At 39.7% G+C, this 26,299-nt stretch overlaps 1 protein-coding gene across 2 annotated transcripts in view; it reads right to left on the minus strand.

Annotated features, from left to right (window-relative positions):
- Positions 1 to 26,299, minus strand: part of prim2 (DNA primase subunit 2) — a 78,351-nt gene that overhangs the window by 12,525 nt on the left and 39,527 nt on the right. For both annotated transcript variants that reach the window (XM_053621820.1, XM_053621821.1), the window contains exons 9-11: positions 22,611 to 22,683; positions 20,678 to 20,863; positions 449 to 575 (exon numbers count right to left, since the gene is read on the minus strand). In XM_053621820.1, the coding sequence (XP_053477795.1) occupies positions 449 to 575; positions 20,678 to 20,863; positions 22,611 to 22,683 (386 nt within the window). The remainder of the gene's footprint in view (positions 1 to 448; positions 576 to 20,677; positions 20,864 to 22,610; positions 22,684 to 26,299) is intronic.

Here is a 26,299-nt window from a genome sequence, read left to right on the forward strand (position 1 = left end):
ATGCTGATGAAGGAACGACTGTTTATAGCTGCTATAACGTAAGTGAAAAACAGGAACTAACGTCACTATAAACAGATAACGTGCCGCTCATTGATAAATTCCAAATTGTAAAATTGCTGTGGGATATGAGGAATAAAACATTTGGGACGTCCGGTTATTGAAAAATAATCAACTTTAGGGTAACCACACTTCATGACAAGCCACACCACCCGAGCGATTACTTTCCTATAGCCGCACACCTCTGTGCGTTTTATTCTATATTTAAGTAACTCTCAAATAATTATTCCAGTCATTCTGGTTTGCAATATGAGCCATAATTAATTAATGATTTGTTTTTTAAAAAAAAAATCTAAAAATCTGATCAGGTCCTTATCCCAAATAATCCTGATTTTTTTTTTTTCCTCCGCAAAAGAACATCGTGATTCATTTTTAAAAGAACTCTGCTCACCGTGGAAGTCGCCTTGACTGGGCGGATTGGATAAAATCACCTTCATACAGCTGTAGGGCGTGTAGTCTGTTCGCTTGCCTTCCTTCCCAAACATGTGTCGGATGCTGTAGGCATATGCTTTGTCAAACTGAGGAGCGAACGAGAGAGAGAGAGAGAGAGAGAGAGAGAGAGAGAGAGAGAGAGAGAATTGTGTCAGATGGATGAAGGGAACATACATGAACACTGAGAGGACCATGGGGGGAAGAGTTGTGGGCCGTGAGTGGGGAAGCTGGGGGTGAAAGAGCCATAGTCGTTCATCAATTGGATTGTGGCAGGGTGCTTTCCGCAATGAAATATAGAGCTATTAGTAGAGACCTGCTGCAGTGGCGTTGCCAAACAACAGATAGCTGCGACTGGATTATGGATCATGTGTCCACTCTCTCGCACATGTCTCTATTCAACCACCTCCAGGCGCGCACAAGTGTATCTTGTAACCAAGCTTTATTTTCAGGTGAAAATCTTAACACATTTCTTTTCCAGAACATTTTTCAATATTTTCCTTAACAAACCCTCCATTTGCCACAGAACTGCAAACGTTTACACGATTTAGAGATCTAATCAGGTTGGCCACAATATTGAATGAGCGAGCTAAAACAAATTCTACTCCCCATCATGAACTTTTATTTTATAAAACTGTTATGGTTGAGCTTTACATATCACAGGGAGGCATTATAGGAATAAAACTGTTACCCATACACATAACGACACTCACTGAAAGATCCGTACATAAGAAACCCCATGCATGATTGCCATTTTTGTCATGTGTCAAGTCTGTAATCATGCTGTGTCTATGATTTTGCTTAGTCTATTCACTTCTTTCCCCAAAAGAATTTCAAACAGTCAGTGATTGATCAAGCATTTCACCTCGTTCGTGTTTGTTTACTACATTTCTATTGTATTTCACATGCGTTTCTAATCCAATGCTGATGATCTGATTTAAGTGGGCTTGAACAAATTACACCGAATCTAGGAGGCGTTTCACCTGACATGACTGTCACGGAAAGATTTCTTGAAAAAACGATGTATTTTTTTCCTGATTTTCCTTTTCTCATCCTGCACATTTATTCTCTAAACAAATGTCCGTACACGTTATAATCGGGCAATGCAAAAATGTGTCAATGTGCATTGGGGAAATGAGTGATTCAGCTTGTGGGAATCAGCTATCTATTAATTATGCATCTAAAGCAATTGCAATGTTTGATCGCCAGAGGTCCCAATCTGTGTAGCCCATAGAGTTAAAGTATATAGAGAGCTCGCTTGTTATATGATCGGTTTCTTTCATGGAGAGCCTGCACCATTGCTGGGAATCATCTGCACTTGTGAAGTGACCGATAGCACCGGATCACAATGGCCGACACATATAGGTTATGTGGTTACACAAACACAATCTCATCAGTAAATAGCTTTCATACCACATGGAACTTGAGAAGTCAAACACGGAAGCCAGGCATTTTAGCCGACTTTGGAGCTCTATTTCTGGTAAAATGATGCCTCAAATGCTGCTACGGAGCTCCATTGATCATGTTACCTAGGACAGAGCCTTTGTTTATTCAGTCAAATTTTTGGGAGAATTTATAAATTTATTTTTAAGATAACGTGAACCTGTGGTACATTTTGTTTACAATATTAAACCTCTGTTCGTATCTTTAATTTAGTTTTGTAGAGACAAATATGCATATTGTTTTGCGTTGTTCATGATTCAGATATAAAATTGGAGCTTTTTCAGTCATCATTTCTCTTCATTAAAATTTTGTACAGAATCAAACTGAATCAAATTGTGAAGCCAGTATCATGAGTCGAGTCAAATCGTGACCAGAATGTATCGTTACACCCCTAATGTTACATCATGGCATGTTTCTTTATATACTAAACAACAACGAAGTATATTAAAGGGCAATGACAAAACTGAAGTTAATGAAAAAGTCCATGACTTCGATTTGACTTCTGGCAATTATAATGCAATTTTCCGTGACTTCAGTTCTTTTAGAGTAAGTAATAATAATAAACTAGGGTGTCTCATAGCCATGCAAGTCTTTAGACGTTTAAATCAGAGAAATAAGCTATAAAAAGGTGCAGACACGATAAAGGTAATCATTACTGCATGGTAGATAAGAAATGTGATGGCAGTAATTGTGAGACATCACCCTCACAGGGTTATTATAATGCCAATCAAATCCTAAGGTAAAAAAAAAAAAAAAAATCTACCTCTATAAGCATTAAAAGTTTTATTTCATGGCTAAAAGAAAACTCTAATGTGTGCACTCCCTAGTTTGAGAAATATTGCATATGCTTAAGAAACCATTACATAGTTAGCATTTGACGAGGGTCACAGCACTCAATCTCAGTGCTGAACTCAATACACCGATCACATACGTTCGGAGAACCATTCAAACAGAAAAATCCAGCCTCCCTATGCTGGTTGCTAGGCCTGCAAGCGAGTGTTCATCATTTCCATGCACTCAGAAGCAATAAAACCCACAAGCTAGGCAAGGTGACTTCAAGCGGAGTGGTGTTAAAGAGGCAATAAAATCAACCTATCCATTTTAATAGGGCTTGAATAGTTTATGGATTTAGCAGGTCTCTTGTTTGAAAAGCCTGATAAGAGGCAAGAAGTACTCTTAAAAACTGCATTTGTAAGGACATATTGACACTTTTTCTCCAAGTGTAGCTCAGATCGAGTCCGGATTCAGTCTTAGCAGCATAAGAAGATTAAAGCATGCACTAACGCACAAAAAAAAAAAATGTCAAAAAGAAAGCAAATTGTACCAAGTGTAATTTTCCTAAGCTTCCTGCCACCATATAAGCACACAGCCCCAGACGGATGTGGTGTTTCTCCCTCTCTGTATGCTGAGCTCATTAAAATGGAAACTAATTGCTGTATTAACATCAACAGCCGCCCTTTTAACGTATGCAAATGCGCATCGGTGGCATTACATATGTATTCCGAGCTGAAGCTAGGAAAAATCCGGACTGAAATAAATTGGCGAAGTAATTGGTCACGAATTTGCAGCGGCATGTAAAAAGACTCCTGGCACTAGCTGCTCTGAATCAGCGGCAGGCTGGGAGACGCTTTTGTGACGGCAGGATTGTTCGCATCTGAGAGCTAGCATCTGCTTTAATAATTTGTCCAATTCAGAATTACTTTTTTATGCAATTCAGCTAAAAAAAACAAAACAAAACAAAAAACAAAAAAACCCTTAAGTATTTCATATACAGTATATACCCATTATAGCAGAATGCAGGGTTAATTGTAATGCTAATAAATGTCTAGGAATAGCTGCCAAATACGAGTCAAACGCTTATGCTCACACTACAATCAAGTTCATCATATTGTTGGGGGGGGTTGGGGGGGGGGGTCTTTAGAAAAAGCTTCAACCCCTAAAAGTCCACTGCCTCGACTAAAAGGATTAGGTGCTGTGTTGTAAGTAATTGGGTCAGAAAAACAGTAACCGAGCTCACTGCTCAACATAACCCCAGTCAGACTCGCACCTACAAATAAATCAGATCATCCCCATTGTGCTTGTGCATTCCACAAATAGGCAGGAGGCAGGAGGTCACATAACTGCCAACACACACAGCCCATTTTCAATAGCATGCCACAGAGCGTCCACACGCTAATGCTGTTAAAACTTTTTGTATTTCCTTTAAACCTTTACAAAAGGAGAATCTGACATGAAAACAATAGTACATGCAAACAAAGTCATACAGAGGAGAGGAGAGACAAACAGAGGACAATGACATAAGACACGAGAAGCAACGCGAACAGAAGAATTAGGCAAGAGAAGACGAAGAGGAGAGAAAGGTGGAAGGCAATGAGAAGAGAAGATTAAGAAAATAAGAAGAAGAGTAAGAGGGGGAAAAAGGCTAAGAGAAGACTGAGAGAAGACAAAGAGAAGAGACAATATGAGAAGAATGAGAGAAGTCTTTTAACCTTAAAGGTTCTACAAAGCGCTTTTCACTGTTTCTCATACACCCATTCACACACACACACCTCAGTGGTAGCTCTGCAAGGGGCTAGCCTACCATCGGAGCAACTTGGGGTTCAGTGTCTTGCCCAACCCTTCGGCATGTGGGCCGGGAATCGAACCGCCAACCCTATGATTAGCGGACAACCACATCTACCACCTGAGCCACAGCCGCCCTAAAGAAAAGAATGAGAGGAGAAGAATGAGAAAAGACAGAAGAGATGGTGAAAAGATGAAGAGAAGACGAATAGAAGGTGAAGAGAAGATGAAGAGAAGGTGAAGAGAAGAGAAGGTGAAGAGGAGGTGAAGAGGAGGTGAAGAGAAGAGGAGGTGAAGAGAAGAGGAGGTGAAGAGGAGGTGAAGAGAAGAGGAGGTGAAGAGAAGATGAAGAGAAGAGGAGGTGATGAGAAGATGAAGAGAAGAGGAGGCAAGAAGAAGAGGAGGCAAGAAGAAGAGGAGGCAAGAAGAAGAGAAGAGGAGGCAAGAAGAAAAGAAGAGAAGAGGAGGTGAAGAGAAGATGAGAAGAGGAGGCAAGGAGAAGAGAAGAGGAGGTGAAGAGAAAGTGAAGAGAAGATGAAGAGAAGGTGAAGAGAAGAGGAGGAGAAGAGAAGCTGAAGAGAAGATAAAGAGGAGGTGAAGAGAAGACGAAGAGAAGACAAAAAGAAGGTGAAGAGGTAAAGAGAAGACAAAGAGAAGACGAAGAGAAGGTGAAGAGAAGATAAAGAGAAGAGGAGGTGAAGAGAAGACGAAGAGAAGATAAGATGAAGAGAAGACAAAGAGAAGGTGAAGAGGTGAAGAGAAGAGAAGGTGAAGAGAAGGTGAAGTGAAGATGAAAAGAAGAGAAGGTGAAGTGAAGATGAAAAGAAGAGAAGGTGAAGAGAAGATGAGGCAAGGAGAAGAGATTTCATTTGATCAGAAATTGGTGGAAATCTTCCAGAGCACCTGAATGCAGGTATTTGTGCTAAAGGTTCTCTAACAGGCATTCATGCTCCTCATTAAAGTCTTCTACAATATCCTAGAGAAGTGAGCATTAAGCATGTAAGACCCTCTCACCAACAATTGAAGCAGAAAACATGCAAACACATTTATCTTCCTTCTCCTGCGTGCCATGTTGCCAGATCATCCTTAGTGGTGCAGTTTACTATAAATGGTAATGGTAGTAATGGGAAGAGGAGCGTGTTCATCCATCATCATGCCCTTTCTACACTGCAGAAGTTGTCACTACGGGTGCTCTGATCTATTATTTACACATCTCTGATTTTGTTTGCAAGAGCTTTTAAATCTCGGGAGAGAGCGAACCTGTGAGATATTGTTGAGCTAAAACAGAAGAAATTTACCATTTTTTGTTCTAAAAAGTAGTAAAAATTTATAGCGGTAGGAACCTCACGATTCTCGAGGCCACTATGTGATGATTATTTCTACCTCTAAAATGTTTCATTTCTATAGCCTAGTATATTATCATCATTACCCCCTGTATTATTTAAATATAATGCATTTCCATTTGGCAGTCCGTATAGTATTTCTCTGAGATCGTGATTGTTGCAGCCAAAAATACTTGATTTTGCTGCGTTGTTCTTTTCTTTCTTAAAAAAACAACTACTTCAATTTGGTGAGATTGCAATTGCACGAAATTGTTTTGCACGGTCGTTCACAGTGATGTTTGCTGGTAAATGAGACCTTTTAGCTGTACTCATGTTCGACACACGTGAATTGAAGAGGGCTTTGGCTGAATGTGTGTGGTGATGATATCACATGATGGGTCTTGGCCCAAATCGGCTATAATTTTGAGAAATTACAAGCTCCTGATTAGGGAGGGACTGATTAGGACCGTCAGTATAAAGGAACAACATTAAGTATTCCTAAAATAAAAATATTTTAAGAAAGAACATTTTAATGTGTAAAATCAGATGTATTTTTCATTCATTTTTTAATGAACGTTATTTAGATGACAGAAAAAATCTAAATATATGCATGCCTTATACAACAGTTAGTTCAGGCCCACTAATTTGATTGGTCAAGCGGTGTTTCAAGAGTGCTTATATTTAGTATAACCACACTGGAACATTTCACTGTGTGACACTCCACATGTCCATGTTCGCAACATAAAATTATTCAATTAAATTATTATAATAAACAGCTATTAGAGAGAGAGAGAGAGATTGTGTGTGAATTACCAGTGTCTGTGCCGCGTCCTTACTAGTAATGAAGCTGTGAGTTTAACTACCGTATGCAACTGTAACCGTGAGTTCTTATGGTTACAGTTGTTTATAAGCAGCGGATTCATTTAGAACAGTAATTAAACTGACTGGAACTACCACTGCATTATACGGTTTGAACGCACACCTTCCAGCCAATCAGAATCAAGTATTCAGACAGACCACGGTATAATGCTTAGATATACGGAATGCTTATATGCCATGCTTTTGCACAAAGATCGCACTACACGGATAAACGATTATGTTGTACCCTATGTAGGGGGCTTAAAAAGTAAACAGAAAGGCATTTAGGATTTGGCCTAAATGTGTGAATTATTCCAGTGTCAAGTCTACTTAAAGACAACAGATGTTTACAATGGTCGAGCTAATTCCTCAAACCTTGCATCCAGCAGCTATAAGAAATTCCATAGACCAATCTTAAAGGTTTTATTTTTCATCAAACATATGTTTGTATATAGGTGTAATGTTTGACTTGAATGCTTTGTTACTCTTGTTTGATCCACATTTTCTAATATAAATACTAGAATGTTACTTTCACTTATAAACCATATGCTAACAACATGGCAAAAACACAAGCAAGCAGCGATCTGTGGGGTCCAAACATCCATTGCAAATATCTCCCCAGTAGCTGGTCCTTGCCAAGGTACTTCAAGTTTTCTTATTAGCTCAATGCTAATCAAATCAAACACCTGCTGAAATCTGACTGGCTGATGGTGGCCATGTTTTTTGAATTAGCTAAGTCCTTATTGGAAATCCTATTACAGATTAGACCGCCACTGCAGTACACCGAATTTCTTGAACGTTGTCTGACCTTAGCACCACCATCTATGTACAACCATGACAAACCTTTACAAGTGACTTCAAACTCTTGTCCTGTATATACCTTTCAAGCTTCATGTGAATCCATGCAACCGATCATGACTTACAGCTATTGACCGGACTGTGGTGGCCAGAGCATTAAAAATGTCAACATGTCTTTGGTTAATTATTACGTTTCAGATTCTACTGAGTAGTTTGACACCAATTTTTGAAGCCAAAGAATCCAACGATAAGTTCGCAAACATGTATTTTTCACATTATGCAAATTAGCAAAAAATCTAACTGGCCAGAGATTAATGGTCCGATTGGGCCCATCTTGCTTGACTAAGTAGTGGGAGGGAGTAATATCAAGTTTCACACCTCAACAACTTACGGTTTGGTCTGTATGATTCATTTTTGGGGAAAAAAAAAAAAAAAAAAAAAAGGTCCTTGGCCTCTAAAAAGACAGACTGTGGACAATATCTAAGTTGTTATTTGAATACATAGTGGTCCTGTCTTTCTCTCATCCTGCCTGGCACATCCTCCACTCTTCCATGTGTCAATTAGTTAAGTCAGTTATTGGTTAAGCCAGTGAGGTGTGTTTGGACTCGACTGTGTAAACATGGACAGGCCGAATGATGGAGGAGGCCAGATTTGCTCTATGCAGGAACAGGCTTCTCCAGGGGATCGGCGCTCTAATTAACCAGGCAGCTAGTGAGGGGATTGCGTGTACAACTCCAGCAGCCGCTTTTGTCCCAGATGCAACTCTTTGTACCCCACTTACCTTCCTGACACTGGGGAGGGGAAGCTAGTTTCTGTCATAAATTACAGTCCGTTCTATCTCAGAGGGACATAGAACAAAGGACACCATAAAAAAATGCCAAAAAAAAGGACAGATGAGGAAAAGTAAGAGACCCCACCAAGCAGATAAGACAGGTATTAAAGACAAACACACAGATTCCCCATTAAGCATGATTCAATGATCATTTACATAATTTAAATCAGTGTAGTTTGAGCTCAGATTGCCTGGTGACAAAGTACTTTAAACTTTTTTTTTTTTTTTTTTAAACTCTGCACTCTACATAAAAATGGAGAACATTTCAGAGATGAAATTATATACAGTCATGATCACCACCACCATCATGTAAGCTCTCCCTCTCAAATGAAAATGCCAACATAATGCTTTCACATGAAAGGTTATTTCGAATGGCTAAATTACCCTATAATTACTTTTTTTTTTTTTTTTTAATTCACGTAACATTTTGAGAATAAATGTTCTTTTGGAAAGCTTAAAGGAGCATTAGGTAAGATTTGTCCAGATTAGGTCTCTTTCAGTTAAACAGGAGGAGATTTGAATGTTTTTTTACCCCAATACTCACATAAAAAAAAAATCCTCAAAACCCTGTACATCACTTTCAACACGCTTGGCCATTCAACTTCTTGAAAGCAGCGTTTTAACAGTATAAACACACAAAATTCAGCTCATTCTGAACGATGAGGCTGTTCACAAGTGCTTTCCTGTTTTACTTTATAATGAGTTTTTGCACTGTTAAGCACTGTTAGCTTTTAAAGTTAAAAAATAGGCCAATCATTTTAACACTAGGCCAAGTTACATCACTTGTATAACAAGTTAAACACATCAACACATTCAGCCTATATTGATGTGGTAAAAAAATTTTCCCTTTGTTTATTTCATAATCGTTTATTTAAGATTTATGGAAGGAGTCTCCAGTGTCAACACTTTGTAATGGTCAGCAAGTTTTCCGGCATGGGAACGTCTTTAGGACAGGGCTTTGCTCTTTCCTATTTCTCTGTAACATAAACTGCTTTTATTCTCATTAAATTCAAGAGGGGAAAAAAAGAGAATAAAAAGAAACTGGTGACGGAATGACCGATTATAGCTGCTATAATGTAAGTGATAACAGGAACTTGTCTCGTGAACATTAGACAATTTTTGCGTAACCAAGCAGTTAAAAGTTAAGATGTGTCTCATTAATCAATTAAAAAAATGAATTGCAAATTGATGTGCTATAAGAAACATAAGAGGAATAAAATACACTGGTTGAAGGAACATAATCATCTTTTAGGATGGTTATGCATCAGGACATGCGGTCAATACTCATTAATTAAACCAAAAGGAACTTCTTAGAGCTGTATGTAAATACAGAAAAATTATTTAATACTTCTGCTTTAAGATTTTTGTGCCTCAGTTCGGCAGGTAATTTCGATTTGTTTTTGTAACAGCTGTCTGAATTTAGTCCTTTATCTCCTTTATACAAGACTGTCTACACAGTAAATAGTCAGTGAGTGAGGGAGGGAGTCATTTCACACACAGTGCTGGTTCAAAAATGTACCCAATTTTTCTTCATTTACCTTCAATTTTTTTAGTGAAAGAAAAAAATGTGATTACATATCCTCAGATAATAACGAGAACATGCCTCTGAAGTAAAGTGAATCAGAAAGCATTAAATTAAGATCAGGAACGAGCTGTAACTCTAGCAACATCTGAGGTATTATTTTTAGCCATGCACTGAAAAAAGAAAACAGTAACGGTTGCTTTCTGATGCCTAGGTTAAGCATATCACCCGTGTTATTTACTCTGAGAAAGCTGAGCATTAAAATCTTGGCAATGAGCAACTATTTTATTTTATTTTATATATATATATATATATATATATATATATATATATATATATATATATATATATATATATATATATATATATACATATATATATATATATATACACACACACACACACACACACGTATGTAAATAGATAGATACGTTCTCAAGCTGTTCTGTTTGTTCTATGTGCCATTCGTGTGTCTATGTCGGTGGTGGAATGGGTGTCTTTTGTCTCCTCCCCTTTCTTTAGGCTCCGCCTACTGTAATGCATCACGTTCCGGCTTGCCACTGGACGATCACATTCTCCAGGCCCTCTGGCAGAAGACAGCCCCAAAACATTAAAGAGCCACCACCATATTTAACCGTGGGCATGAGGTACTTTTCCATATGGCTTCCTCTCTGTGTGCACCAAAACCACCTTTGGTGTTTATTGTCAAAAAGTTATATTTTGGTTTCATCTGACCATAGAACCCGATCCCATTTGAAGTTCCAGTAGTGTCTGGCAAACTGAAGATGCTTGAGTTTGTTTTTTGGATGAGAGTAGAGGCTTTTTTCTTGAAGCCCTTCCAAAAAACCTTTTGGATTGTAGTTTTGGAGATTTTCTGACGCAATTAACTTCTCCAGCTGTGATCCTTGGAGATTTTTTGGCCACTCGAACCATCCTCTTCACAGTGTGCTGAGACAATATAGACACGCGTTCAATTCCAGGTTGATTCATAACATTTCCAGTTGACTGGAACTTAATAATTATTGCCCTGATGGTGGAAATGGGCATTTTCAATGCTTGTGCTATTTTCTTATAGCCACGTCCCATTTTGTGAAGCTCAACAACCTTTTGCAGCACTCCCGTTTACTTGTATTTGTGTATAGGGCAGTCTTGCCTGGCTCAATATGGCAGATACGTTGACGTGAAAGCTTAAGTGCGCAGGCGCGTAGCATTTATTTACAACATGACATCTCCACCTACTAGCCTGGCATGCATAACACAGTGTTTGTAGTTGTTTTGTGAACGGGGATCACGCAAAACTTTTCAAAAACGCAAAGGAAAAACTTCAGTACATCGTGTAAACATGCCCTAAAATGCAGATGAGCCGTACATACTCTGAATGCACAGTCACACGGATTTACCATTTCAAAAATCATTGAGTGAAAAGAACTAAATCTAAATCATCTTTAGGGTGTCGATTCGGTTTCATTTTTAAGACCTTTGAAACGTGAATTTAAGACATTTTAATGCTAATTAAGGTCTATTTTTACATTAAGGAATTTAAGACATTTGAAGGACCCGCGGACACCCTGTTAATGTATTTTATCTGCGAAACAGCAGAGTAGTGCATTTGTTTTATTTTCTTAATCCATCAGGTCTCATGTTTGCACAATTAACACAAGGCTACTGTTTGCTAACTGGTGTCCCTTTACTGATAAATATTACCATGGTTGCAACTTGTACATTTCGTCCTCTTTCGAGCTGTCTTTCTAGTGATCCATATACAGAGACGAGCTTTTTCCCCCTGCTCTCTCTGAATGCTTGCTCACATGCAAGTCTGTCAGTGTCAGAGCAAGATGCGTTTTGACAGCTTGTTAATCAAACAATCTGTGCTTCTTGCGTATGGTGACGTCAAGCGATTTGAATCTAACACCACCGTACATTACTTCTCTCTCAGGCATGATTGTTGGTGTTGCTCTTTATTCACAGTTTTTACAGTGTGACATCAGAATCTGGGGTTCTGCCTTCATTTGCTAAATACAGCAGGGCAATTAAGACTGCTAACACACACCATGCTTTACAGAAAGCATGAGCAAGTCCAGTGAGTTTCACCTCTGTACATACCTCAGATTTTTCGCGCCCAGTGAATCGAGCTTTAAACCTGGCAAGAGAGAAGCAAGGATCCATGGCCTACAGCACAAATCAGAAAAGAACAAGACATAGGCCAGTGACATGGAACAGGAGCTTTCGGAGACCTGGGCTTCATGCAATATTTATGAGATGTCATAACCTGATAGCTGAATAGGAGCCACAGAGTTCGTCATTATTTATTAACACAAAATCAAACTTCATGCTGAATTCAGAAAGGAACACACACACACACACACACACACACACACAGGATGTATATCATATGCCTAAAAGAAAGGTGAATGGGGCAAGAATGGAAGGTCTTCAAATGACAAATCCACTCCTGTTCCTTTTCTACAGAGTGACTAAACCCCAGTGAGCACATAAAGAACCACTGCTGTTGGCAAAAAAAAAAATCCTTAATGGCTCTCCTGCTAAGTGTTTCAGTGGCACCCCTGCTAAGTGGATGAGGGTTTTAATATAGAACAGTGATGGCATGAGGGGAAAAATAAACTACAACTGCAAAAGAATTCTAACGCTTCATTTTAAATAGGTTGAGCTGATGATTAAACGCTGTGAGAAATGAAAGTGCCAACAGTTTCGGTGATCTGGAAGAAATGCATTCAAGACACACCTAAAGACTTGTCTCTCTTCCTGTGAGGAGGGTGTGTACATGTCTATGTCTCCATCTATATCCATGTCATCTCTATCTCTCTTTACATACGTACCGGTTTTTGACTGTTAAAAATTCTAAAAGTCTGGTCAAATCAAAAACTGTCAGACACAATGTCCGGTAAAAACATTAACACAAAGCAGACATGCGTTAGACAAAGTATGTTTGCAACTGCACACCTACATAAAGGTCTCCGCCTGTATTGTTGGCTTTTTAAAAAATATGGATTCTAGTTGTCAGGTGTTGAAGTTTGGGTGCCAGTGATTAGAACCTGCTTAGGGAGTGCAGGTGGAACCGGTCTTATTTATACTCCTCTCATATCTAGTGTCTGGTGTTCCCTTTTTTATTGCGGTGTGTGGTGTCAACATGCCAAGATCTAAAGAGCTCTGGAAGGCCTTCAGAAAAAAGGTTGTGGATGCCTATGAGTCTGGCAAGGGATTTAAAAAGATCTCCAAATTATTTGAAATACATCATTCCACTGTAAGGAGAATCATCTACAAATGGAGTAGATTACAAACGACTGCCAATATATCCAGGACTGGCCGTCCCAGCAATTTCAGCACAACAGCAGACCGTCTGATGCAAAAAGAAGTCTCCAAGAACCCTAAAATTTCATCACAGGATCTGCTAGTAAGTCTTGCAACGGCTGGTGTCAAAGTGCACGCTTCTACAATCAGAAAGAGATTGCACAAATTTGACCTGCATGTGAGGAAAAAGCCTTTGCAAGACTACAGTTTGCCAATGAGCATATAGACAAAGACCAGGCCTTTTGTAATAATGTGCTCTGGACAGACGAATCAAAGAGAGTTGTTTGGCCACAGTAACAGCAGACATGTTTGGCGCTGACTAAAGACAGCTTTTCAGGAGAAGCACCTCATACCAACTGTGAAGCACGGTGGTGGAAATGTTATGGTTTGGGGTTGCTTCACTGCCTCAGGGACTGGACAGCTTGCATTCATTTATTCAACTATAAATTCTGCATCATATCAAAGAGTGCTTAAAGATAATGTGAAGCCATCTGTCCCAAAGTTGAAGTTTAACCTAACATGGACCTTTCGACAGGATAATTATCGTGAAGCACACTAGCAAATCCACCAGGAATGGTTCAAAAGGAAGAAATGGAGGATTATAGAACGGCCTAGTCAAAGCCCGGATTTGAATTCCATTGAAATATCGTGGGGGGGATTTGAAACGGGCAGTGCATGCAAGAAAACCCTTAAACATCTGGCAACTGAAAGAATATTGCATGGAAGAGTGGTCAAAAATTCCAGAAAGCCTAGAGGACAATCATGCAAAACTCCTTCAAGTTGTTATTTCTGCTAAAGGGGGCAATACTAGCTTCTGAGGGGTACTTAGTTTTTTCACAGAAGAATCTCACATCTATTGATATTTCTCTTGAATAAATGATTGAAAAAGCAAATTTTCCTTAACTTTCTTTTGTGGGTATGTTCATGTATATCAACTTTATTTATATGCAGTTATCTAATCAGCCAATCATGTGAAGCAGCACAATGCATAAAATCATGCCGGTCATACAATCATGAACTTACAGTAAGTCACGGTCTGATCTCTGTGACTTTGATCATGGAATGGATGTTGGTACTGGATGGTTTGAGTATTTCAAAGTCACAGAGATCACACTTTTTCTTCATTCTGATGTTTGATGTGAACATTACCCAAAGCTCTTGACCTGTCCCTGCACGATTTTTTTTGCATTGTGCTGCTGCCACATGATTGTCTGACTAGATAACTGCATAAATGTGCAGGTGTTCCTAATAAAGTGGACAGTGAGTGTATATCCCTTAATCAATCAAGTTCCATCGACCCACTCATTTCCATTTACATCCATTCATCTCCATCTATATTCATTAATCCAGCCATCTCCATTCACCCGCATCTATATCCATCAATCTATTTCCATTCAACCTTCTGTCCATCCATAACCATGCATCCATCTACATCCATTCATTTAGATCAATTAATCTGTCTATATGCACTCATATAGCCTACATCCATCTCCTTGCATCCATCTACATCCATATCCCTTAATCCATCCATATCATCTATGATCATCTATGATATCACCAGCTGTGATTCATCCACCCATTTATAACCTTTAATCACTCCATCTCCATATAGACATCAGTCTCCATACATCATTACAGCTCCATCCATATTCCTCTACATCCATCCACCTATATCTATCCATATCTGCCCATCACACCATTGTTCTCGTGTGGTTAAGGTGCGTAGCATTTACTCCAGACTTTGTGTTAATTTTAAGAACTAATAGTTTGCTTTTGAATGAATGAACATAAATGCAACGTCTAGCCATATATCAATTTATAGCTTACACTATCTGCATGCTTTCTGCACATACGTGTTAATTTTACATTCTCGTTCATTTATTTATTTCTTTTTAATCATTTTATTTCCAACACAAATATTACAGGTAACACTTTGGGATTTTTTTTTTTTTGTCAACAGCCGAGGTGGAATATTAATGTGGCTTTTGACATGCTCTAGTGTCTCAGACACCTCGCATACATCATTCATGGAACTGCACATCACTCCATCCTATGCCTCTGAAGGCAGAGTGTGTTTGGAAAGTGTGATCTCACCAAGTTACACCTGAGAAGCCACACTGAGAAGATGCAGCCACCCCAAAAATAGACCACTTTGGCGAGTGGCGGTGCATGACTACCACAGAACAGGACTGTCTGAATAATTTCTTCCCTTCCTGTGACTTGTGGAACGGATGGAGAGCCCGAGTGGGGTAAACACACACTCTCAGACTGCTTTTGAGTGTGTGTGAAAGTGGCTTAGTGGTAGTCAAAGCCAAAATGCTTCTTTGAACTGAGGTTTGTTCCTTGCCAGCTGTGAGGCATGGAAAAATGCTTGGTGCTTCATAGCACTGTTCAAATCTCAGAGGAGAGGATTTTAGATGGCTCAATAATGACCATTCAAAAAAGAAAAGAGAGGCAGGGAAAATATTTCATACATGCAAGGCTTACACTAAAGCTCTCAGATTCAAATGTTGAAGATTTAGATGTCTAATTTAGATTTTCAGCTTCATTTCAGTTCAATCAAATGAGATCCACATTTGAATGTAATAAATACTATTTCTAGAACTGAACAGTCTACAGTAATCGAGCCCAAGGAATACACACCATTTTTAAGGCTATTAAATGAGATGTCTTTGTGCTGCAGAGATTCGATCTTACGAGATGTGCATGATCTCATTTAGACTCACTATATTATTCATATGTACATTAAGCCCTCCTGTTCATAGCCCTACTGAGGGCCTGGGCTTTAGCCTCAGTAAGAGTTAGCATGGTGCTACTAGAAAGAAGCACTGATACTAAGTGCGTAGCAAAGCTTAAACTCTGACAGAGCTCAAGGACACAATTTCACCAGAAAATGTAATTGCTTTTCCACTTCACAGTGTGGATGTGATGTTTTGATGCTGCATGGCTTATTTGCGCGCTCGCTCAAGCTACTCCCAAATTTGAACGTTAAATGGATTCCATCTTTGGGGAGACTGATAATCTGACAGCACATTAATCTGCTGGACATTAAGAGAGTTAGAGAGTTTTTAATCAGTCATTCTAGCCATATACAAGTATACAGTTGTACTGTTTTAATGGCGTTCTCCAGGGCCTTGGGGAGATATCACAGTAGTGTCACAGATTGCAGTGCACACAATACACAACATTAGTGCAAAATTAGCAAACAAAACGACTGTCACAGTACGTAATAATTGGGTAGAAGTCTGGGAAAACCAATCCGATGTCAAAATGGCTAAATAATGGCAAACAGGTTCTGGTCAAAGTTTTGCTTTTCTGAATATCACAAGGCCATTAAATTTATTTTATGTAATCGTTCACATTACACTTAGTCCAATGTAAATGTACTCATTTATCAATCTTTACCTGATGCATTCTGAATGCATAAACAGATCACAGATACAACCTACAAAGTAGATGGATGCACTGCAATCCATTACCAAGAAAACTCATTTTCCAAAATGTGATTTGTTCACATACAGGTAACCTTTCAAACACTTCATAATGTTCTGCAAAGAACTGAAACTCGGATAATGGGGATTAAAGTTCAACTTTTTAGCTTGCTAATGAGGTACTACATACACTGATCAGCCATAACATTAAAACCACTGACAGGAAGTGAATAACACTGATTATCTCGTTACAGTGGCACCTGTTAACTGGTGGGATATATTAGGCAGCAAGTGAACAGTCAGTTCTCGAAGTTGATGTGTTGGAAGCAGGGAAGTAGGAAAGCGTACGGATCTGAGCGACTTTGACAAGGGCCAAATTGTGATGGCTGGACGACTGGGTCAGAGCATCTCCAAAACAGCAGGTCATGTGCAGCGTTCCCAGTATGCAGTGGTTAGTACTTACCAAATGTGGTCCAAGGCAGGACAACCAGTGAATTGGCGACAGGGTCATGGGCGCCCAAAGCTCATTTATGCGTGTGGGGAGCAAAGGCTATCACATCTGGTCTGATACCGCGGAAGAGCTGTTGTAGCACAAATTGCTGAAACAAATGAATGCAAGCCATGATAGGAAGGTGTCAGAACACAGAGTGCATCGCACCTTGCTGCGTATGGGGCTGCATAGATGCAGACCAAACAGAGTGCCCATGCTGACCCCTGTTCACCGCCGAAAGCACCTACAAAAGGGCACATGAGCATCAGAACTGGACCATGGAGCAATGAAAGAAGGTGGCCCGGTTTGATGCATCACGTTTTCTTTTTACATAATGTGGATGGCCGCTTACCTGGGGAAGAGATGGCACTAGCAAGCACAATGGGAAGAAGACAAGCTGGCAGATGCAGTGTGATGCTCTCAGCAATGTTCTGCTGGGAAACCTTGGGTCCTGGCATTCATGTGGATGTTACTTTGACACGTACCACCTACCTAAACACTGCTGCAGACCAAGTACACCCCTTCATGGCAACAGTATTCACTAACGGCAGTGGCCTCGTTCACCTGTCACACTGCAAAACTTGATCATGGAATAGTTTGAGAAACACGACAAAGAGTTCAAGGTGTTGTCCTGGTCTCCAAATTCCCCAGATCTCAATCCGATCGAGCATCTGTGGGATGTGCTTGACAAACAAGTCCAAGGAGGAACCACCACACAACTTGGAGGACTCTGCAGCTTACAGGACTCTACTGCAAAGGTCATGGTGCCAGATACGACAGCACACCTGGAGTCCGTGCCTCGCCGGGTCCGAGCTGTTTTGGCAGCACAAGGAGGGCCTACACAATATTAGGCAGGTGGTTTTAATGTTACGGCTGATCAGCGCATCACTAGCACATTTTGTTAATACACTGACATCCCATTCAGGGTGTATTCCCCTCTCATGTCCAGTGTCCCTCAGACACGTGCCAGATCCACCGCAACCCTGACCAGTATAAAGAAATGCTTACTACAGAAAGACAGGTAGCTGAATGAATGATTTTTGTCCGTAGTTTATTGCTCTGTTTGGCCCTCTACTGGAATAACAGACTAGCTCTGTCCCCCCCCCCCCAAAGTTTTCAATTCCACACAAGTTTAATTTAGACCATGGATTATAAATTCATTTAGTGTGCCAGAATAAAACCTTTAGCAGGCCATGGGTCACATGTCTGACACCTCTGGCCTATAACATACTTTGACCGATCAGCGGTAATTAATCCAAATGATGTGGAAATGTTTTTATTTACTTTATGACCTTGCATTGGCTTTCTGCCTGCAAAGCTCCTGTTGGTTAAAGAGCCAATTTAACAAACACAGCAGTAAAAACAGTCATTAGGCTGAATAATGTCATGCTTTGATTAAGTTGTAGGATAGCTACGTGTTGTAGTGCAATAGACACAAGTCTAATCAATTTAGCTTGTAATCAAATACCTGCTATCAAAATGTCCGTCATGCTCTCGTGCTGCAGCTGGAAAGGAATGTTTAATTTTATTTCCTTTTTCCACCCCCACTTTTTTCACTGTTGTCTACTTGAAAATGATACACAGGTACACTTCTATTCGAAAAGCAAGAAAAGAAATAAGATTTTACTTTTCAAAATGACATATAGTAGAAAACGTTCATCATAGTCTGCCAATCGTTTTAATGAAGCTCTAGTTTCTGATAGTGAATCTGTGATTCATTCTTAATGGACTTCTAGTCTTGTTAATTTGAACATATATAAACAGGCAAATTCAGGCATAAAAAAAGACTGTTTGGTACTCAGAAGCAGTGATTGTTCATCTATAAAAGAAAAAGAAAGAAAAGAACCATTCTGCATTGTTCACTTTTTAGAGAACAGAAATGCAAGCACCATTTATTTTACTGAAAAGGTTGCTTGTACTCAGCGAAACATGAGAAAACATTCTCACGTCCTAAAGATGTCACTCTAAATTAGCGAAATCTCGGTGATGCTGTGCTTCTTCTTCTTTCTTTCTTTCTTTTTTTTTTTTTTGAAGTGTAACCTGAAAACACATTTACAAACTTGCCATCCTCTTGATCTTCATTTATTGCTTTTGTCACGCAAAGTGACATCTTATTTCTGCCAAAATTGGAAATGTACCATTCTGTGGAAAACAAGCTTAATTTGTCTCCCCTTTGCCTTTACAATGTTGTCACAGAAAATTGCACACCATTTCATAGATGGAGAAGGGAAGTGCAGTGCGCGCAGATCTATTGTGCGGTTTATTGGTTTTAGATTACTTCAGGTGCAGATATTCACCTCCATTCACAGTGGAAAGCAACAACCCATCACAGCATTACTGGCGCTGTATGGCTCAGTAGACATGCTGCAATGAGTGTGGCCTCAGGCATGAATAATGTATTTAGCAGAATATTATGTTTATTTATAAGATAAAACAGCACATTGGGGGTCAGGAGGAGGGTGGGCGGGTGGGAGAGATGGAGGGTTAGATGGTATAAGAAAAAAAAAAAAAACATTGTAGCTGTGGTATTTGCTTCCGTTTCAAAGTACTACTGTGTTTCGTTAATTTGTAAATTATAGCTTTGCAGAATGTTGGAGAAAAAAATTAGGCATATGAGAAATATATACACAATGTTTCTTTGAGTAGTTTGAGTAGTAGTAATAAATGTTTTGAAGCATGATGTCATTTACATTTATGACATTTAGCAGACGGCCTTATCCAGAGCGACTTACATTTTATCTTATTAATACAGCTGAGAAGTTGAGGGTTAATGCCTTGCTCAAGGGCCCAGCAATGGCATCTTGGCAGCGGTGGTATTTGAACTCATGACCTTCCGGTTATTAGTCCAACATCTTAGCCACTGAGTTTGCCAAAGGATTTGTCCACTTTGACCTAGAGGTGATGCCCATTTAAAAACTGTTGAGTAAAATACTACAACTACAACTTCTACTAATAATAATAAGACAGAAAAGCAATTTAATCTGTATTTAAAAAGACAACAATGAAATAATATCTGATCATACACCATGACTAATTGTGAAACCGTGACACTGTTTCAACCCTACTCTGTATTCAAAGGCACTGCTTGCATGCACAATGCCGTGGAACAAATCCCAGGACGAAATCAGGAAAATTACAACACATAATATTAATGAAGGCAGTTCCTCTTGTATTCAGGATGCACTCATCTGACAGGTGAGAAACTGAATATATTCAAATGGGTCCCCATCAGGACAGTCATTCTCAGGTAAGGATGTGAATGCCATTAGCTTCCCCTTGATTGAGAATCAACTGGGAATAAACATTCCCTCGCTGAGCGAGACGATGAGACAAACAGAGGACTCAGCTTGGGAGTGTAATTTTCTTGTTAAATGTACCATGGGCACAAAAAACAGTGCGTTCTCCAGAATTTCTTAATTAAGGACACAGAGGAAGGGTGCCAAATTATTTCCAGCATCCCCTTCACAGTACGAGAGCTCTCATTTGTCTGAGTGACCCAGACTTCAGAATCAATGAAGGACAAACTGGGAGACGTACGGCAGCACAACAAGAGTGTGAAATATACGGAGCGAGTGCAAAATGAGTGCAAGAGCATGCGAGGGTTAAAGGCGTGGTTATATTTACCTTATCCGCATCCACTTTGCCCTTGATAAACTCGGACCTCCAGAACTGCAGCGCTTGGTCCAGCGTGAGGCCGATGCCCTTGAGGAAAAGGCCGTACTGCATGCGGCCTCCGTGGCGCAGGTGGTGGTTTTCTCTCAGGGCTTTGTGCAGCTGCCTCATGCACAGAGGGAACGACTTGGCGGAGAGCTAATAGAGGAAGAAAAGTAGGAATGAAAGGAGATCTTGGCAGACATTCTTGCTGGTAAGCAAAATATCTGTTAACACATTGTATAGAGTGGAGTGATGTGATTAAGTCAGAGTATGATAATCGCACAACCCAATATTACAGTCTAACACAGAACCCTAGTTACTTACGCTACATTACGATGGAGGTCATTTATCAGAGTCAATAGCGAGAATGTCCACACCTTAACTGACATGCATATAAAAAACTTCAAGTCATGTTGTTTATAGGAAAATGATCAACAACAGGGTGGTGTGATGCAGGCTACCATAACCTGGAGTTACTCTTGCCACACTGTTTCCACATGTTCTTCCTCTTATACCACAGAGATTTGCTAATAAATACAAATTTGCATTAATTAAAGAATGACATCAAAGTTGTTACTCATTTATAGCCGCATTTAATGTTGTGGAACATCTGAGAGTTCCAGTTCTCACTTGTGTTACAGCAGCTTTAAAAACTTGCTCCCGTTCTGGACTCTCTTATTTCTCTCTCGAAACTAATACGACAAAAACACGGCATGTGATGAAAATCGGAATGTGTAAAGTCCTCGATTCTGAAGACTTTGTCATCAGAAAGATTACTAAAGTGTTAGAAAGCACCAACACTGGAGACTTATTCCTTAACTGTTAACGAGCTGTTACGTATAACGTGTTAACATTTTAGAATGAGCGCGTTAATATAAAACGTGTGACCTGCCTTGCAGCATGCATTAATGTCAGAGCTGCTGAAAATCAAGACAAATCAAAATATTCAATTGCATTCAACTGCACTGTGGTACAAATAACTTAAAGCACCAGCAAATGTAATAAACAAATAAAATAAAAAACAAATAGAAACAAAATAGCCATGCGTTTAAGTAAAAATCAAAAGGAACATTAGTTTTAGAGCATCTTAAGTGCCTGAAAAACTGATTAAATACATAAACACTACTGCATGACAATAAACTGAAGGTGACCGACCCGAATGTTCATTACATAATTAATCAACAGGATATGTAAATAGATAATTAATTGGTATAATTAACCAATGACAATGTTGTTCCTTACCACATAATGTCAACCACGTAATACCACACTGCCAATGCAAGCACTCATTTATATGGTTAAGGAAAATGAGGAAAAGGACGGCTACAGTGTATTTAGAAGTACTGTTATCACTATTTTCCTTTTCTTTGAGCTGTATACTACCCTGCTTTAAACCCGCATGGGGTCATTAATGTGATGCGCTGTCATACTGGTCATATGTATGAAAATATATCATACATACAAAACAAAGTGTGAATAATGTGCTCCACTGGCTGTGATTTTAAACACAGTTCTACATGGTTTAAACTGTGCACATAAATCCCGAAATGAAAAACAACTCAGAACAGCTGAAATAAATGTCATACTAATTATACTAAATATAAAAGTTAAAGCATCCCAGAGTGTTGGTTAAACATTTTTCCCTTTCGGCTCGACCTTCAAACTTAGCCACAGAGAACCATGAATCTTTACGAAAGTAGTTGGAATTAAAGCGATAAAATACAGATGCGCCTGCACACTGTGCTTCACGGTTAGAGAACATCAAATTGAAGCCAAATTTGCTAGACAGTGATTAAAATGGAAATGAAAACATGCCTTTCATTTTTTTTTTTTTTCGTCAACAGAAACACGTTAAGCACATCACAAGTTACATTTTTTAAGTTTTAAGTTACTGAGTACTCACTGGATCAATTTGCTCCAAGGAGACTTTTCCAATGTTCTTCTGGATGCTATAATCCTGGCCCACATAGGCATGGCTAAAACACAGAACAAGTCAAGAATAAAAGTGGATATCATTCAAAAATGTTCAACACTGTTTTACATAGAAACATTTAATTTAATTATTTTCTGAAGGCATCATTTTTTTTTTTTTTTTACAGCATTTCTTTGTACAATGAGTTTTTATGTCCAACTGGTAATGGACACTGACTCGAATGTAGGGCTGCAACTAACGATTATTTTCATAACCGATTAGTTGGCCGATTATTTTTATTATTTATTTATTTTCGATCAATCGGATAGGGCGTGGCAAACTTTCAGTGCCTTTGTTTATTTAAAATAAAATCCATAAACTGAGTGTTACAAATATAAATTCAGACTAAAACTTTACACACCTGTTTGTCCAAAACAAAAAAGAACCAAAAAACACACACCCCCACAAGAATATACATTATTCATTTAGGACTGTAGTTTAATTCAATGCTTTTTGTGAATCCATAAAAAAAAAACAAAACAAAAAAAAAAGCACAAGTACTTATAATATGAACTAACTAAATTAGATAGATAGATAGAAAGAATTATTTTTTATGGATGCACAAAAAGCACTGAATTAAACTCCAGTCCTAAATGAATAATAAAAACTCACTTTCACTGAACCTTGTGGTTTCTGTTACTCGCTGCCTTTAGACATATTTTACTTGTGATCATAGTGTTTTAATTAGACGTTACAGATCTTACTCACGCTACACTCTGTATGAGCGCGTCTGCATCGAGCGTGAGGAGCAACGCGGCCTCGTTACTAACACATCACTTCCATTATAATAAACAACAGAATTTACACTGCAAGCGTGCAAATACAGCATATAATGACAATAAACTGGAATGAAATTAAACCATTTAAGCAACTCGCGACCGCATCACTGTCATGCTTCCGTGCTGCAAAAACTGAGAAGTTTATAAATCTTCTCGGCAGTGTTTATTATTAAATGCACCCCTGCCTTAGAGGACTTAGAGGTCGCACACTTTCTTCCTCAGTCACGTGACGATTTCGGCTCCGTCTGATGAGGACTGAGGTCATGTTGGGAATAAAAGGTAACGCTGACAGAAACAGTAAACTGAAGAAAGTCAGTGATGATAGTGGGTGTGGTGGTGACGGGGTGACTGACAGTGGCTGTGATGATGACGGGGTGACCGATAGTGGCTGTGGTGATGACGGGGTGACTGATAGTGGCTGTGGTGATGACGGGGTGACTGATAGTGGCTGTGGTGATGACGGGGTGACTGATAGTGGCTGTGGTGATGACGGGGTGACTGATAGTGGCTGCGGTGATGACGGGGTGACTGATAGTGGCTGCGGTGATGACGGGGTGACTGATAGTGGCTGTGGTGATGACGGGTGACTGACCGTGGCTGTGGTGATGAAGAGGTGACTGTGATAGTAGCTGTGGTGATGACGAGGTGATTGTGGTGATGATGGGGTGATTGTGGTGAAGACGGGTGACTGTGACAGTGGCTGTGGTGATGACGAGGTGACTGTGATAGTAGCTGTGGTGATGATGAGGTGATTGTGGTGAAGACGGGTGACTGATAGTGGCTGTGGTGATGACGAAGTGATTGTGGTGAAGACGGGTGACTGTGACAGTGGCTGTGGTGTTGACAGGGTGACTGTGATAGTGGCTGTGGTGATGACGGGGTGACTGTGATAGTGGCTGTGGTGAAGATGGGGTGATTGTGGTGCAGACGGGGTGACTGTGGTGAAGACGGGGTGACTGATAATGGGTGTGGTGATGACTGGATGATTGTGATAGTGGCTGTGGTGTTGATGGGGTGACTAATAGTGGCTGTGGTGATGACGGGGTGATTGTGATAGTGGCTGTGGTGATGATGGGGTGACTGTGATAGTGGCTGTGGTGGTGATGGGGTGACTGATAGTGGCTGTGGTGATGACGGGGTGATTGTGATAGTGGCTGTGGTGACGACTGGGTGACTGTGATAGTGGCTGTGGTGACGACTGGGTGACTGATAGTGGCTGTGGTGATGACGGGATGATTGTGATAGTGGCTGTGGTGACGACGGGGTGACTGTGATAGTGGCTGTGGTGATGACGGGGTGATTGTGATAGTGGCTGTGGTGATGACTGGGTGACTGTGATAGTGGCTGTGGTGACGACTGGGTGACTGATAGTGGCTGTGGTGATGACGGGATGATTGTGATAGTGGCTGTGGTGACGACTGGGTGACTGATAGTGGCTGTGGTGATGACGGGATGATTGTGATAGTGGCTGTGCTGATGACTGGGTGACTGATAGTGGCTGTGGTGATGACGGGATGATTGTGATAGTGGCTGTGGTGAAGACGGGGTGATTGTGATTGGTAGATGACGTTGTACAAATCAGACAACAGCTGGTTCTGTTTGCTTTTCATTTCCCCAGCTGTTTAACTACAAAACAATGGGCTCAGATTAGCAACTGTAAATAAATGCTAAAAATACAAGAATGCTGAAATTGTAAAAATATCCACACTGACCCCAAACACTTTGATTCCAAGTCAAAGATTTTTTGTGCAGGCTTTTGTACAGATAAACTCAGGAAACTGAGAAAAGCCTCCCCCCCCGCCGAAAGTCCTTGATCCAATGAATGAGATTTCTATGTACAACATGTCTGAGCATGTTATTAAAAAATCTAACTTGTGCTGAGGTTTCTGTCTCTTGTACTTGGCTACCCTGTTGACAATATATGCTACTTTTAAAAAAAAAAAATAACTGTCTGTGCAAACAAAAAATATATAGGATGTATGTACAGCTTTCAGTCCTCCATTTTGGATATATATAATTTATTTGGGTGCTAAAACTGAATTCCCAAAATGCACAGGACAGCTGAAAGTGGAAAAGCACAAAGGGCGAAAAAAAGCTATATCCAAACAAAGAGCTTTACCTTAAATAAGGGCCATTTAAGGGCCATTCAAAAAAAACACTTTCATATTTGACTCAACTGCCACAAACACGCTAAACGAAAAAAGCTTTTTGAGGCACTCTATATTTTTCAAGACTGCATTGGAGCCCATTTTTAAGCTTACCAGCTGAAGCACAAACATGCGAAACGAAAAAAGCTTTTTGAGGCACTCTATATTTTTCAAGACTGCATTGGAGCCCGTCATTTTTAAGCTTAGTACCAGCTGACGTACTTGACAAGCCTTGTGAATCAAAACAACAGAGAATAAGCACTCTCCAAGAGTTCACAAGATTTGTCTCTCAACAAATACAAACATAAAACAGTTTTGGGTGCAAATTCCACTTCAAATGAAGAGACAAACAGAGCATTCAGACAAAGCACCTCTGAGATTGACTTTACATCATAACCACTGCCTGAAACTTAGGAACAAGAGAAGCTTCAGGTTTGGACAATGAATCAGATGGAGTATTAACTAACAAGGAAGAAAAGAAAAAAAAAACTTTTCCAAATGATTTAAACTAGCATACAATAACACCAGATAGAACTGGAACTATAAATAATGTGATTACATGCACATTAATTAAATTTCCCACAATGCATGCAATTGTTTATATTCACATACTCCTCCAAGGGCTCTCCTGAGATCAACATCCACATCAACATCCTGATTTGCAACCGTTTCCAGTCTTTATTCTCCAGTTGGG

The sequence above is a fragment of the Ictalurus furcatus genome, chromosome 3, assembly GCF_023375685.1.
Source record: "Ictalurus furcatus strain D&B chromosome 3, Billie_1.0, whole genome shotgun sequence".
NCBI classification, from domain to species: Eukaryota; Metazoa; Chordata; class Actinopteri; order Siluriformes; family Ictaluridae; genus Ictalurus; species Ictalurus furcatus.